The following is a 14,214-nucleotide window of genomic DNA, read 5'->3' as shown; positions in this document are numbered from 1 at the left end:
GGATCCACAGGGTTCCGGCGGACCCGAGGGGCTCCGAGGGATTCGGGGTCTCGAGGGATCCGCGAGCGAACCCGGACCCAGACGCGGCTGCCGCGGCCGGGAGGCCCCGCCCCCTCTGGCCCCGCCCCCTGGGCGGCCGCGGCTCCACAAGCCACGCCCTGCGGCCTGACGTCACAGCCCCCGCCCCCGCTATCCCCGCCCCGCAAGGCCCCGCCCCCCCGGCGCGCGCCCACCGGGCGGCAGCGCGGAGGCCGCGCCCCCGGCAGGCCCCGCCCCCTGCCGGCCCGTGAGGGCAGCCCGCGGCCCCGCCCCGCCACGTCTCTCCCTGGCGCCGCTCCCCGTTCTGCTCCCGGTGCCGCTCCTGGTCCCGCCCCGCTCCGCCCCGCCGGGCCATGGCGTTCACGCTCTACTCGCTGCTGCAGGCCTCGCTCCTCATCGTCAACGCCGTGGCCGTGCTGCACGAGGAGCGCTTCCTCCGCCACGGTGAGCCGGGAGGGCCGCCCGGCCTGGGCTGGGGAACGCGGTGGCCGCGGCCGCCGCCGCTCCCTGCCGGTGGGAGCATCAGCGCGCGGGGGAGGGCTTTGGGATTGGGGGGTGGGTTTGGGCTTTGGGGATGAATTCGCGGCCGCTTCCGTCGTACCTTTGTCTTTCTCTCTTTTTTTTTCCCCCATAATTGTCCTTTTTTCCTGTCCATTTTTAACTATTTCCCGCCCCATTCGTGCCGCGCGTCGGAGTGTTTGGTGTCGTCCAAAGGTTTCCTGTCTCTTGTCGTGCCTGGTTCTTGATGAGATGGCGTCTCGGTCCGTGAGATTCCCAGGGCTGGGCATCCTTGTCCTTCAAAAGAAGCCAAAGCCCTGCAAAACAGAGAAAATCCACCAACACAAAGATCTGCAAAGCCGTGGGGGAAAAAAATGGCCAGTGATCCACGGTTTCCCAGTTCATTGGTGTGGAGAATCCTGACTTCTCCACGTCAGGCTGAGCCAGGATTTTTGCCAGGAGTGCAGAAGAGGATCCCTTTCTCCCGCTCCCCAGAACTTGGATTTGCTTCAAAGACGTCTGCTCAGTTTGGGGTTTTCTTTTGCTTTCTTGACGAGCAGCTGGAATTGAAAAAGGGAGATGTGGGGACTAGTGGGATGGGTGAAGCCACTTGTCAGCCTCTTGAGATTTGGGAACAGCTCCAGGCTCATCCCAGTGGGGAGCACCAGCTGGCAAGGCTGGTGAGGGAGAGGACTTGCCTACCACCTTCAGCTTGGTGCCAGCTGAGCCAGGGAGAGAAGAAAGGGAAAACAAAAATCACTCAGAAGTGGTCTCTGGAGAAAGAAATGCACAGGTTGGGCAGTGGAGCTTGGGGTACTGAGAGCTGATCCTTGCTCTGCTCATCCCCTAAATGATAAGGGCTGTGACCAGCAGGTCTTAGAAATCCCTGGACACATCCCTGGTCCCAGCACGCTGTGTCCCTGCAGTAGGTGGGAAGGGTTTCTTCCTTGAAGGCCTTCATAACACTTAAGGACTTCTGTCATGCTCAGAAAAGTTCCCAATTTTTTCCTCAAAAGTTTTAATTTTTTTTACAGCAGTTGCAAAAATCGTCACTCTGATTTTGGAATTTGTGCTGGCTGTTTTTCTGTCGTGTGGCCCCCTTCTCGGTGCTGAAGCATCATCACTTCACACCCAGCAATTATTTGCTACTTTATTTTCAGGACTGTGAATAGATTGCAGTTGGTTTAGGGTTTATTTTGACAGCTATTTTTTTTTAAGCCCAGATGAACTCACATGTTACTCTGGGCATGGAGGGAATGGTGGTTATTAAAAAGGTGAGGGTTTTCCATATGGAAACATGGATTTGTAATCACATCACATGAGGTTTAACAGTTTTCAGCCTGCTGCATTAAAATCTGCTCGTGAAAAAAGGCGAATTGGGCTGTCTGTCTATGTTAGTATAAGCTACATTCAGCATAGATTGCTCGTTAATATTACAGCATTTGCTGTGTCGTTTTGGGGGTTTTTTCCTAATATGTGTGCCTGCTTTTATGTGACACAGTTGGCTGGGGAAGCGATCAAGGGATCGGAGGATTTGGAGAGGAACCAGGAATTAAAGCACAGCTGACAAACCTTATTCGATCGATACGAACTGTTATGAGAGGTAAGGGCACGATATTTTCCATTATTATTATTACTATTACAATCTGTAATGTCTTGTTTTTGCGCTAATCTGTACTATACTGCCTTTGCGCCTGGACTCTCTGCAGGAGGGTGCAGGCCTCACCTAGAGTGCCCTTAATTTTGCTAAGAGCGTAAAAACATTCCCTGACTCTGGCTTGTGTTTCTCCTGATGAGCCTTTGCCTTTCCTTGGAGTTCGGCAGCTGGGAGGAAACTTGGTGATCAACCAAAGTGGGCAATTAGCATCACCTTGTCTAAATCCAGTTTTATGGGAACTACCTGGTGAGGGAAATGTAATTCTGGAGTTTCTGAAAGGCAAGCCAGGCTTATGTGCCTCAAAAGATGGGGAGAAAAATATACTTAATTGTTAAGTTGCTGGTAGTTCCTCATTATGAAGCACACCAAAAATTCATTTTGTAGATGATGATAGAGAGGAAGTAATAAATCTTAAACTTTGTCTTGCCCACCACTGAGTAAAAACTAAAACATCTCTTATAAAGCACCGTAAAGCCAAGGATAAAACTGACTTTTAGATGGTTTAGTTTCATTTGGAGAAAGAGTTATTTGTGTTACAGTTAAAACTGAACTAAAGGCTCTGGGTTAAAGTTAAAACAGGCTGTGGAAAAATATTTCTGCTGTTGTTTCCTACTAATGTCTGGTATCCTAGGATTAGAGCCTGACTCCTTCCACTGGTCCCAACTTTGCATAGAAAAATTAAGTGTATTTCTAAAATTTTGACCGTTTTTTCTCCTTCTCCCAAGGTGTTCTCCCAAGATTATATAAAGCTCTGTCATTTTGTGATGTAGAAAGGAAGATTTTCACTATTAATTTCTATTTTTTCCCCTCTGCAGTGCCATTAATAGCCCTGAACTCCATCACAATCATTCTCCTCCTGTTGTTTGGTTGAAGACACCCGGTAAAAATCCTTTGGACATCCAAAGAAGCCAGTTCCTGACCACCACTGCTCTGAGTTTCCTGGGATCCAGCACAGTTTAGCTGTCAATCTGACATTCAACTTAAAATAATAAAAGACACTGTTTCTATTTATCCCATTTCCTAATGTTCCCTTGCAGTTTCATTAAGCAGGATCACAGGATCAATGCAACAATGCTGCAAACACATTGGACTGTGACCAGTTCTGTTGCTGCCTGTTCATAGTGTTGATTAATTATTAGAGTAAATGTCATAGGATGTTGCAGTGACTGGCAATGGGATGCAGCTTTTAAATGTCTCGTTACTCAGGGATGAATTTCCTTCAGTACACTCTCCAATTTGTTTTTAAATTGAGGAAACAACAATGTGTTTGTTTTCATTTCAGAACTGTTTAAGAGAATATGAATTAGGCTCTGAAAACCTGTTATAAAGAATACTTGTTATAAAGGATTGAAGTCCAGCTGTGATATCAAGGGAGATAAAACCAGCTGGGTAAAGTCCTGATTCAGGTTAGCATTGAAAGCTGAATTTTCCTGCTTTGATTGGGGATTTTTGTCTTCAAATCAGTATTTCATACTGATGGCAAAGTCAGTTGAAAATGGGTGCAATTGCAGTGCAAAATTTAAAAAAAACGAATTTAAAAAAAAAAGCTGTACCAGAAGCTGGGCAACTCTGTGTTAACTTTGGGGATATTAGTGACTAGCATTTGTTACTCTTCTGTCAAGGATTGTTATTACACTTTTTAAAATATGTATTAAACTTCTGCGTGGTGATTACTGTGGTCGAAGTGGGGATCCATTTGTATTCTGAGCTTCCCGGGAAACGTGGGAGGGGAATACCATGGGAGGTGAATACCATGCGCTTTTCAAATGCACTTCTTTGTAAAAAACCCGTGGATTTGCAGCCTCTTTCTGTCACTGCTCCTTCCCCTGCCCTCCTCCTCCTCATCACTTGTTAAATTAACAACTTTGAAAGTGAAACTGTCTGTTCTGCTGAAACTTTGCAGTTCTGCTGCAAAGAATGTTCCTAATGGCTTTGGTAGCCGTCTCGTCTCAATTAAGACTGCTGAGCTAGGTCTGAATTGGAAAAGGTGATTCTCATGTATCTTTTTAGAAAAGTTAGAATTCTTTGTCTGTTCCTCTGCTAGAGTGTTCTACCCTAATTTTAAAGGGGGGAGGCCAAGGGAAAGCTGGCAGTTTCATTAATTTAAAGCAGCTTAGTTGATCATCTCTTCTCCTGATGTCTTGATGACTAAAGCATACGCTGTTGGATATGAATAAGAATCTGTAAAACAAGTAAATGCATTTAATGATCTTCAATCACATTTTTTCACAGAGTAAAGTGTATCCAGGAGAGAGTTTTATGTTGTTTCCTTTTTTCTTAGTGATTTTTGCAAATAAATCCTGAATTTCCAAGTTTAGCACTCTCTTTCCTAACTCTCTCTCTCTGTGTACAGTGGGGATATCTCAAAACTCAGCTTCATCCCATTCCAGATACCAGAGTAGCTGCCCTTACATGAAATATGTATTTTTTTCGTCATCCCTGTGGCACTCGCAAGTCTCATCTGCAGTGGAGCTGTGTTTTGGTATCATCTCTCTGCTGTGGAGCTGTGTTTTGGTTTATGTAGCAAACCCAATGAGACGTGGTAACGCTGTCCTGAGGCAGAACAGGATCTTTAAGTTTTAAAACGTGTGGATCTGTTAGAAGTAATTTTTTTATTATGATCTTCGTGTAAATCAGAGGTGATGAGTGTACAGCCTGGCTCAGTTGTTTTCACAGATCTGTCTTTCATGGAAACCAGGCAGTGCGTGTGTGGAACATTCTGTATTCCCGTGAAATTTTTTTGGAAGGAAAAGCAGTGGTTGATGTTTCTGTGGCTGTGGCGCTGGGAGTACCGAACGAGTTGAAGCATGGCGTGTCTGTTAATTCCATTTTCGCTTCTCTTGACTGTCAAAACAATTCCTTCTCACTGAAATAAAAGCCAGTACTAAAGATTGCAAGCAGCAGCTTTAAAATAAAACGGGTGAAGAGTGATTTCCCCCCTCTTGCTGTGCTTTCAGAGGGGCTGCGGGCCCAGCGTGGCTCAACACAGGGGCAGTGCAGGGAGAAGGAGCAGCAGGAACCCCACGCTGGAGGCAAAACTGGGACGAGGTTCACCTGACAGATGAAAAATAGCAATTCCAAGTGGGGCAGCAGCCGAGGATCAGGTCTGCAGGTGAAGAGCGGACAGAACTCCACTACTAAAGAAGTAGTAAAGTAGGTACGTTTATTTCCAGCTGGGACGCACGGGGGATCGCTCCTCCAAAGCCATGCGTGCCGACAGCTGCATTGAGCTCGGTATTTACCGGGTTACAAGTTCCATATTCATTAAGTTTCGCAACATGACTATACATATTCATCACCTAGCCCCGCCCAGCCTCGCTTCGTATTATAATGAACCCAAAAGTCATTTACATCCGCGTTGCGCTTGCGCAGTGTGGTCTGGTGTTTTCTTGGTAGGGGTCTCCGGGGGTCTTTTGGAGGAAGGCTGACGCTCTTCCTCGTCCTGAACTTTTAACCTTTCTTCCCCGCGCATGCTCTTTTGTATCCCTGGCCTTTGAGACTGGTTTGAGCTAGTTTGCAGGACGTCTGTCTGAGACCCCCCTGGTTTTATCAGAGTTCTCTTATCTTTTCTTCCTGCCCTGGTATGCTGACCGAGCTGGATGCATTGTTCCTGACAAACTAAGTCTCCTGCTTCCCATCCCCCTGATTCCGTCCCCCCTTTTCTAAAGAGTTAGTAAATTCTTTTACTAATACTTAAATTCCTTTTCTAATGAATTTTTTTGGTGGGCATCTCTTAATGTTTTTCTGTGTGCGTTTGTCAAAGTAGTTAGAACTGATAACCTTTTGAGTACTCTATAGTTCCAAATAAGTAACGTGATAGACAGCATGAGGCAGACACTAACCAAGGTTAGTAAGACAATGATGGGGTGACATAATGTATTTAGGATGCCTGTTGCGGTAGGTGACCACCCGAAAAGTGAGTCCCACCAGTTATGGCTTGTGTCTTGTTTTACTCTTTGCAAGATTCTGCTGATTTCTTGTGTGTCATAATCGACGGTGATTAAGGTCTTTTCCCCATTTCTTTGGATTTCTCTCAAAATCTCCATTAGGTCCTGATGTTTCACTAATTGCTTTACTAATGTTAGGTCCATCCCAATAGGTGTGGGTAGCAATTTTTGGTAAATGGTGTAGTTGGACCTTATTAATTGATGAGACACAACTGGTGCTAAATACGAAGTCACACCCAACAATTTTGGCAAAATTACAAATACAAAAATTAGAGTGATTCATGGCAGTTACATTAATAACATTGTCATCTATTATCATAGAAGTGCAGATAGTTCTTAAGCATACACAGCTTTGACCAATATATACAAGTACAGTTTTTGGTGAAGTGTCTGGGTGGATCTCAAAGTGACAAATGCCTTGTTCTGCATCAAGACATATGTCTCTGGCATCAAGTGTATTACTTTCACAGATAAATCCTTGTTGTTCCCGTGTGATGCAAGATTCTAAATTCACTGTTTGCCATTTTTCTCCTACTATCCGAGCCCATACTCTATGTTCAGAGGGGTAAAAAACTGTCCCTTTATGGTTTAGTCCCAATGCGACAATAGGATGAATTACATCAACTGTGGCATTCCGTATCGTAAGCATGAAGGCAGTAGCTATGTTAGTCATTGGGTCATAAGTGACATTTACCAAGGTCCACCAGGATTGGAGCTTTCTTTCTAATTTAGTAGCATTGTTCCAAACAGCCTCTCGGATTTCAATAGGAAATACACCTTCATTACCTTCTCTTATGATTAAGGAAGCTGTGGACTGCATCCATAATTGAGCTTGTATGCAGCTAAGGGCTAATGAGACGTTGTCTTGAGCTGTGCCAAGTGTGTTTAATATCAGTTCGTGGTCCAGGTTGCTGAGTTTTGCTAGGTCTGGGAGTATTTTTGAGACTTGCCACTGGCTGTTTCCTAATGCTAAGAGGGAGGATTGTAGGGGCTGTTTTAATTTGGTCAGATCACTGGTCGCTGTGGCCAGTTTGTTCATCAGTATCTCTGAATCAATCCCATTTATGACTCCCAGTCCTGTTCCTAGCATGCCAGTCAGGTCTCTCCGCATTCTGCCTCTGAGGGGTGTTTGCTTCTGCAGCCAGGCTGTCCATTCTTCAAGGGATGTTTGAATTAAAGGGGAGCAGGCTGGTTGGATTTCAGAAATGTTAATTTGCATTAGTAGTTCTACACGCTTAAGAGACCATTCTGGATTAAACAGCAGTAATTGCTGGCCTGTGTTCCTCACTACATAAGGGCCAATCTCATAAACTTTTGGCTCAGACTTAAGTAATGTGACCTGGGTTTGGATCTGATCGTCAGAGTGGGTAGTAGGCCTAGCCATGGCATTTATCTGGAATTTGAATGAGAGTCCATTGCTGTCTTGGCCCCAAAGACAAACCACTTCCACAGTCTGTACTAGTGTAAAATTATACCAACAATCTGCTTCACTTGAATAACTACAGATCTCACGGTGTTTGTCTGTAGGAGTAGTTGAGACACTGATTTGGGTTGCTTTTCTATGAGTAGTCCCGCTAACCTTTTGGCATCCTATCTTGATTTTTTCTCCTACAGTCCCTTGGAGCTGCCAAGTTCTTTGTTTTTTCCATTCTTGCTTTGTATACATTTGGTTTCCGTGCATGACTACAGTCAACAGGTTTAAATCTTTTATATCAGAATATCTCCCCATGAGTCCAGTAACCCGCATAAAGGCTTGGGACCATATGTCCTCTCTCTTATGAATAACTTCCCAACTGGAGGTTACAATTGTAACTGTGAGAAAAACAATTTTCTGGGTTATACTTGCGTGCCACCCTGACATTTTCATTTTGTTCGGGTGAACTTCAATTTCAGTTCATCATCCCCAGGGGTCACTTTCCAAGGGGTCTCTGGAGCCTTCTTTACTCAGGTGTGGTGAATCCAGGCACTCTGTTCTCTGATCTTAATCGCGGTGTAAGTGGTGAGAAGCACCTGGAATGGTCCTTCCCACTGTGGTTCCAGAGTCTTTTCTGTAAGAGACTTAACATATACATAATCTCCAGGCTGAATGTCATGTACAGGACCGTCCAAACCTCGACTTCGAGTTCCAGCCACATGTTTTCCAATTTCTCTAAGCTGTTTATCTAAGGCAATCATGTAGGTGGTTAGTGTCTCTTCCCCTATTTGGGTAGATATGCCTTTCTGTACCCCATATGGTCTCCCATAGAGTATTTCAAAGGGACTTAACTTTTCCTTAATTCTGGGCTTGGTCCGAATTCGTAACAACGCAAGTGGAAGAGATTGGGGCCAGGGTAGGTTAGCTTCTTGCCCTAATCTCACAATTTGCTGTTTAATCAAATGATTCATTTTCTCTACTTGGCCACTTGACTGGGGATGGTATGGAGTGTGGAGTTCCCAGTCTATGCCTAAATGTTGGCTGGTTTGTTGTACCACCCTTGAAATAAAATGTGGTCCCCTATCTGAGGACATTGTGGCTGGAACTCCGAAGCGCGGTATTATTTCTTGTAGTAACACCTTGGTTACTTCTCGAGCCTTAGCGGTCCTGGTAGGAAAAGCTTCTGGCCATCCTGAAAAAGTATCTGTTAGCACTAATAAATATCGGTACCCCCCTTTTCTTGGAAGTTCTGTGAAATCAATTTGCCACTGCTGTCCAGGCCCATGGCCTCTCCCAATCTGGCCCATTTTTGGTTTGGGGGTGTTTCTGGGGTTAGTCTGGAGGCAAAGGTTGCACTGTCGAGTTACTTGCACAACAGTTTCGTATAAGTTTCTAGCGATAATTTTCCCAATTAAGTAGTTATATAAGGCATTTGTTCCCCAGTGTTTTCTGGTGTTCCTCTCTAACTACGGCCCATAGCAAATGAGAGGGAATAACTACTTTTCCTTCTTCATTGATAGCCCATCCCTCTTGGTTAAATGTTCCCCTTTCACCTTTAATCAATTTCCTGTCTTTTTTATTATATGTTGGCTTACCCTCTAGGGAAAGTTGTCCATCTGGGAACAAGGCTCCAGTTATTGTTACCTCACCTTTTGCTGCCTCTTTTGCCTCTCTGTCCGCCAGTTCATTTCCTTCTTCCAATTCTGAGCTCACCTTTTGATGCGCCCTTATGTGCATGATTGCTACCTTCTCAGGTAGCTGGACTGCTTCTAACAGCTGCATTATTTCTTGTGCATGTTTGATGTTCTTTCCATGTGAATTTAACAGTCCTCTTTCTTTCCAAATGGCCCCGTGTGCGTGTACAACTCCAAAGGCATACCTTGAGTCGGTATAGATGTTTATTTTCTTTCCTTTTGCCATCTCTAAGGCACGGGTTAGGGCGATTATTTCAGCCTTCTGCGCAGAGGTGTTTGTTGGCAGGGCTCCAGATTCTATCACCTCGCGGCAGGTGGTAACTGCATACCCAGCATGCCGCTTTCCACTGATGATGTAGCTGCTTCCATCAGTAAACCAGGTCTCTGTGTTGTCTAAAGGGGTATCCTTTAGATCCGGGCGGCTGGAGTAGGTAGCTTCGATAGTCTCCAGGCAATCATGGCGTACCGGTTCCCCTTGATTTCCACTGAGAAAGGAAGCTGGGTTGACAATGTTAGTTACCACTATTTCTACATCATCTTGTTCTACCATGATAGCTTGATATTTCAGGAACTGTTGTGGGGAGAGCCAGTGCCCACCTTTCACTTCCAGCACTGTGGACACCGTGTGGGACACCAGCACAGTCGTTCTCTGGCCCAAGGTGAATTTGCGTGCTTCCTGGATGTTTAGCACGACTGCTGCAACAGCTCTGAGGCACCCAGGCCATCCTTTGGCTGCTGCATCTAGCTGCTTAGAGAAATAGGCAGCTGCCCGTCGGTATGGGCCCAGGTCCTGTGCTAGTATTCCCAGGGCGATCCCTTGCTTCTCATGGGAAAATAGAAAGAATGGCTTACTCACGTCTGGAAGTCCTAGAGCTGGAGCTGACATGAGGGCATTCTTTAGCTGGCTGAAGGCCCGTGTGGCCTCCTTTGCCCACTGGAGATCTCTGCTTTCTTTTGTAATGAGTTCACATAGTGGTTTCACGAGCAGCCCATAATTGTAAATCCACAGTCTGCACCATCCTGTCATCCCCAGAAAAGTCCGTAACTCTTTCACTGTCTGGGGTTTCGAGGTTTGGCATATCGCTTCTTTGCGATCTTGCCCCAAAGTTCGTTGCCCAGCACTGACTTCATAGCCCAGATAGATCACTTTTTGTTTCACCACCTGAGCCTTTTTCTTGGATACCCTGTACCCTTGGAGTCCCAGGAAGTTTAAGAGGCTTACCGTCCAGGCTGTGCAAGCTTCCTCTGTTCGGGTAGCTATTAGGAGATCATCCACGTACTGCAATAGCTTCCCTTCTCCTGGTGGGGCTTCCTAGGACTCTATGTCTTTTGCGAGCTGTTCTCCAAACAGGGTGGGGCTGTTCTTAAATCCCTGAGGCAACATCGTCCATGTGAGCTGGGTTTTGCGCCCACTCTTAGGGCTTTCCCATTCGAATGCAAAAATTTTCTGGCTGGCTTCATGGAGAGGGAGGCAAAAGAAGGCATCCTTTAGATCTAAAACGGTAAACCAAGTTAGCTCTGGTGTTAAACATGTTAGCAGAGTGTAAGGGTTTGCCACCACAGGATAGAGGTCCTCAGTTATCTTGTTAACAGCCTGTAAGTCCTGTACCACCCGGTAAGACCCATCAGGTTTGCGGACAGGCAGGATAGGAGTATTGAAATCAGACTGGCACTCTTTTAGTAATCCCAACTGCAAGAATTTTTCAATTATTGGGCCAATTCCTTCCCTGTCTTCCCTTTTAAGGGGGTGCTGTTTAATTCTAACTGGTTGTCTCCCTTCTTTGAGTTTGATCTGTATTGGGGTTGCATTTTTGGCTCTTCCAGGTACATCTGTGGCCCAGACTCCTGGGAACACTTGCTCCATTATCTCTTCCCTGATTTCCTCTTTGGAGGGTCTTTGGTTGTTAATATTAGGCTCAGTATTTCTACATACCGTTGGTCATTTACCTCCAGAATAACTTCCCCATTCCTAAAAATAATGGTTGCTTGTAATTGTTCTAATAAATCTCTTCCCAAGAGAGCCTTTGGAGAATTGGGTAAATATAAAAACTTGTGAATACCCCATTGTTTCCCAATTTTATATTTCAATGGTTTAAAAAAATAAGCTTTTTCAGATTGGCCAGTTGCTCCATGTACCACAATGTAGTCATCCCCCACAGGCATTAAAGCTTTATTTAAAACTGAATATGTTGCCCCTGAATCCACCAAAAATTCTATTTCTTTTTCCTTGTCCCCTAGCTTCATTATAACCAGTGGATCTGCTAGGGTGGAATCCCCCGGTCCTCTTCAATCTTCTTTCACATGTGCAACCACCCTCTCCCTTCCTCGGTTTCCCTTGTTCTGGTGGTCTTCTTGTCTTCTTTCTGGGCACTCGTTTTTCCAATGACCAAACCTCCCACAAATCGCGCATTGGTCTCTACCTAGCTGGGGTGGGCCTTGTCTGGGAGGTCCTCGTCTGGGGGGTCCTTGTCTAAGCTTTTCTCTATTCCCTTCTTTTACTACTGCCACTAATTTCCTCATCCCTTGCTTGTAACCTTCTTCTCGATTACTGAATACCCTCCAAGCTGCATCCAATAGAGTTTCCAGGTTCCTCCCTTCTGGCCCCTGAAGTTTCTGCAATTTACGTCTGATATCTCCTGTGGATTGTCCTAGAAACAAAGATACCAGCTGTTGTACCCCTACCTCGGTCTCAGGATCCAGCGATGTGTTACGGCGCATTGCATCCCTCAGACGATCCAGGAATTTGGATGGTGACTCGGAAGGACCCTGTCTTATTGCGTACAAAGCTGACCAGTTTAGGGTCTTGGGAATAGCCCTTTCCACCCCTTTTGCTATCCATTCTTGATGACCTTTTAATTTCTTTAATTCAGCTGTTCTATTCGGGTTCCAGTGTGGTTCCTGGAGTGGGAAGTAATCTTTTACATCTAACTGTTGTGTTTTGTAATAGTCCTCTGCCAAGTCTTGAGCTGTTTTCAAAAGTGGCTGTCTTTCTGTCTGTTAGTCCACCCAATAGTAATTGTATATCAGCCCAATCTGGATTATGCTGTTTAATTATAAGTTGCAAGCGCTCAGCAGTACCTACTGGATCACTTCGGTAATTTTTGGCAACGTTATACCATGCATCTAGGTCAGCAGTAGAGAAAGGTACTCTAATTAACATTGTATCCCCATCAGGTGCCACTGCCTCTCTCAGAGGTGCCATCAGTACCTGTTTCCTGGTTCGGGATGAGACAGGACTGCCCGGGGGAGAGGAGGTTGGCGTTGGTGTTCCTTACGAGTCCGCATCCTCTTCCTGTCTCCTAAGGGGAGGCTTAAGCAAATCGGTTAATTCATCATCATCTTGTCCCTGAGCTGCTGCTTGATAGACTTTGTCTGACCTTGTGCATCTCTGGCCTATGCTGCATGACGAGCAGCATCGTTTGATTCTTCTTCGGCCCTTATTATTTTCTTTTTCCAGAGCTAACACCATAGGATCACTGGGGGGTTTGATTCCACAATCTCTCTGCCATTCAGGGTGTTTTCAGAGAGAAAAAAATGCGTCAGCGTAGGAAACTTCTTCCCATTTACCTTCCCACCTCAGAAACAGCATTAATTGAAGCAAGGTATTAAAATCTAAAGTTCCATTAGATGGCCGCTTGGCTTCATTTTCTAATTTATACAGTGGCCACCACTGGGTACAATATTTTATAAGGGTTCTTTTATTTTCTGTGCCTCCAGCTCCTACTATCTCCTTCCAATGTACCAGAATACAGCCCAGCGGGCTTGCTCTGGGGATTTCCTTACTTTGTCTGGTTCCCATACTGTGCCACCCCCTTCGGGTCACCTGTGTAGTGTATAAGTCACTCTTTATAAATTCTCTTGTGCCTTCTGCCAAGCCTGCTTTGCTGCTGCTTGAAATCCCCTCTTTCCACACTCTCTCTCAGTTCTTTCCCAATTTCTTCCCGAAATTCCTAAATCTCAGGTACCAAATGCGACTTCCCACACACAACCTTTAAAATCTCAGGCTCAAAATCAGCTTAATAGCACTGAGAACACAGGCTCTGCCGTCTGGCAGAAGAACAGTATCATCTCCTCGTACAAACTTTACACTGTATTAATACCCATGCAACCTGCCATCCTCCCGTTGAATAAAAGGTTCTGACACATCCACAAAAACAAGTTATTCCACGTACTCTTTCAAACTCTAAATTCTCTGCCACTAATCCTTCTGCAGAGGTTCTCCCAGCCACGATTCTAAATTCAACAAGCAAGCACTCCCCCAAACAAATGTCTCAGTATCACACTCTCAAACGACACACGGCAACACGCACGCTCCCGTTTTACAAACGAATAGGCGACCTAATACACATCTACACACATAAAAGCAGTCCGACAACAACCAATATCCACATAGACATATAAGCAACACAACATTCAAACTAGCTACTAGTAGCAAAAATGTTCGCAACACTCGCTTGTAACAGTTTCAGGGTCCCTCTTGTATTTTCCGACACAGTAACAAGTTCCGGTGGGACCCCCCCCTTGGAATCACCCGATCCGCTCTCAGGATCGCTAGCGGCCGCCCTATCGGTCGGCGATTCCCCCTTGCCAGCTGCGGTAGCCAATTGCTTGCAAGCCCCACCTTTACCCTCACAGGGACTGCGCTGAACGCGGGACGTCTCCTCGCGGCTTACCAGCAGCCCTGGCCACGCGTACGACTTACAGGCACCCTAAATGCAAAACACACCGTTTATCCGCAGTTCCAGGTCGTTGTCTGTCCGCCGCAGTGAGCGAGCCGAGGGGCGGAGATCCTCCAGGAAAGCCCTGGGGCGCGCCTAGGATGTCCGCTCCTCAGCCGATCCTGCAGCCGGACAGAGTTTCTCCTGGCTGCTCGCCAAATGAAGAGCGGACAGAACTCCACTACTAAAGAAGTAGTAAAGTAGGTACGTTTATTTCCAGCTGGGACGCACGGGGGATCGCTCCTCC

At 46.0% G+C, this 14,214-nt stretch overlaps 1 protein-coding gene across 1 annotated transcript; it reads left to right on the top strand.

The window, feature by feature from the left end:
- The first annotated feature begins 288 nt into the window (after nt 1–288).
- On the top strand, nt 289–4,511 carry IER3IP1 (immediate early response 3 interacting protein 1). The gene is made up of 3 exons (XM_048292936.1): nt 289–483; nt 2,039–2,140; nt 3,010–4,511. Exons 1-3 carry the CDS (start codon nt 393–395, stop codon nt 3,063–3,065), a joined length of 249 nt encoding a protein of 82 aa, XP_048148893.1. The 5' UTR covers nt 289–392; the 3' UTR covers nt 3,066–4,511.
- Nucleotides 4,512–14,214: the final 9,703 nt, after the last annotated feature.

This window comes from Corvus hawaiiensis, chromosome Z, assembly GCF_020740725.1.
Source record: "Corvus hawaiiensis isolate bCorHaw1 chromosome Z, bCorHaw1.pri.cur, whole genome shotgun sequence".
In the NCBI taxonomy this organism is placed as follows: domain Eukaryota; kingdom Metazoa; phylum Chordata; class Aves; order Passeriformes; family Corvidae; genus Corvus; species Corvus hawaiiensis.
The sequence above is the reverse complement of the archived record's forward strand: the minus strand, read 5'-3'. Positions and strand labels throughout refer to the sequence as shown.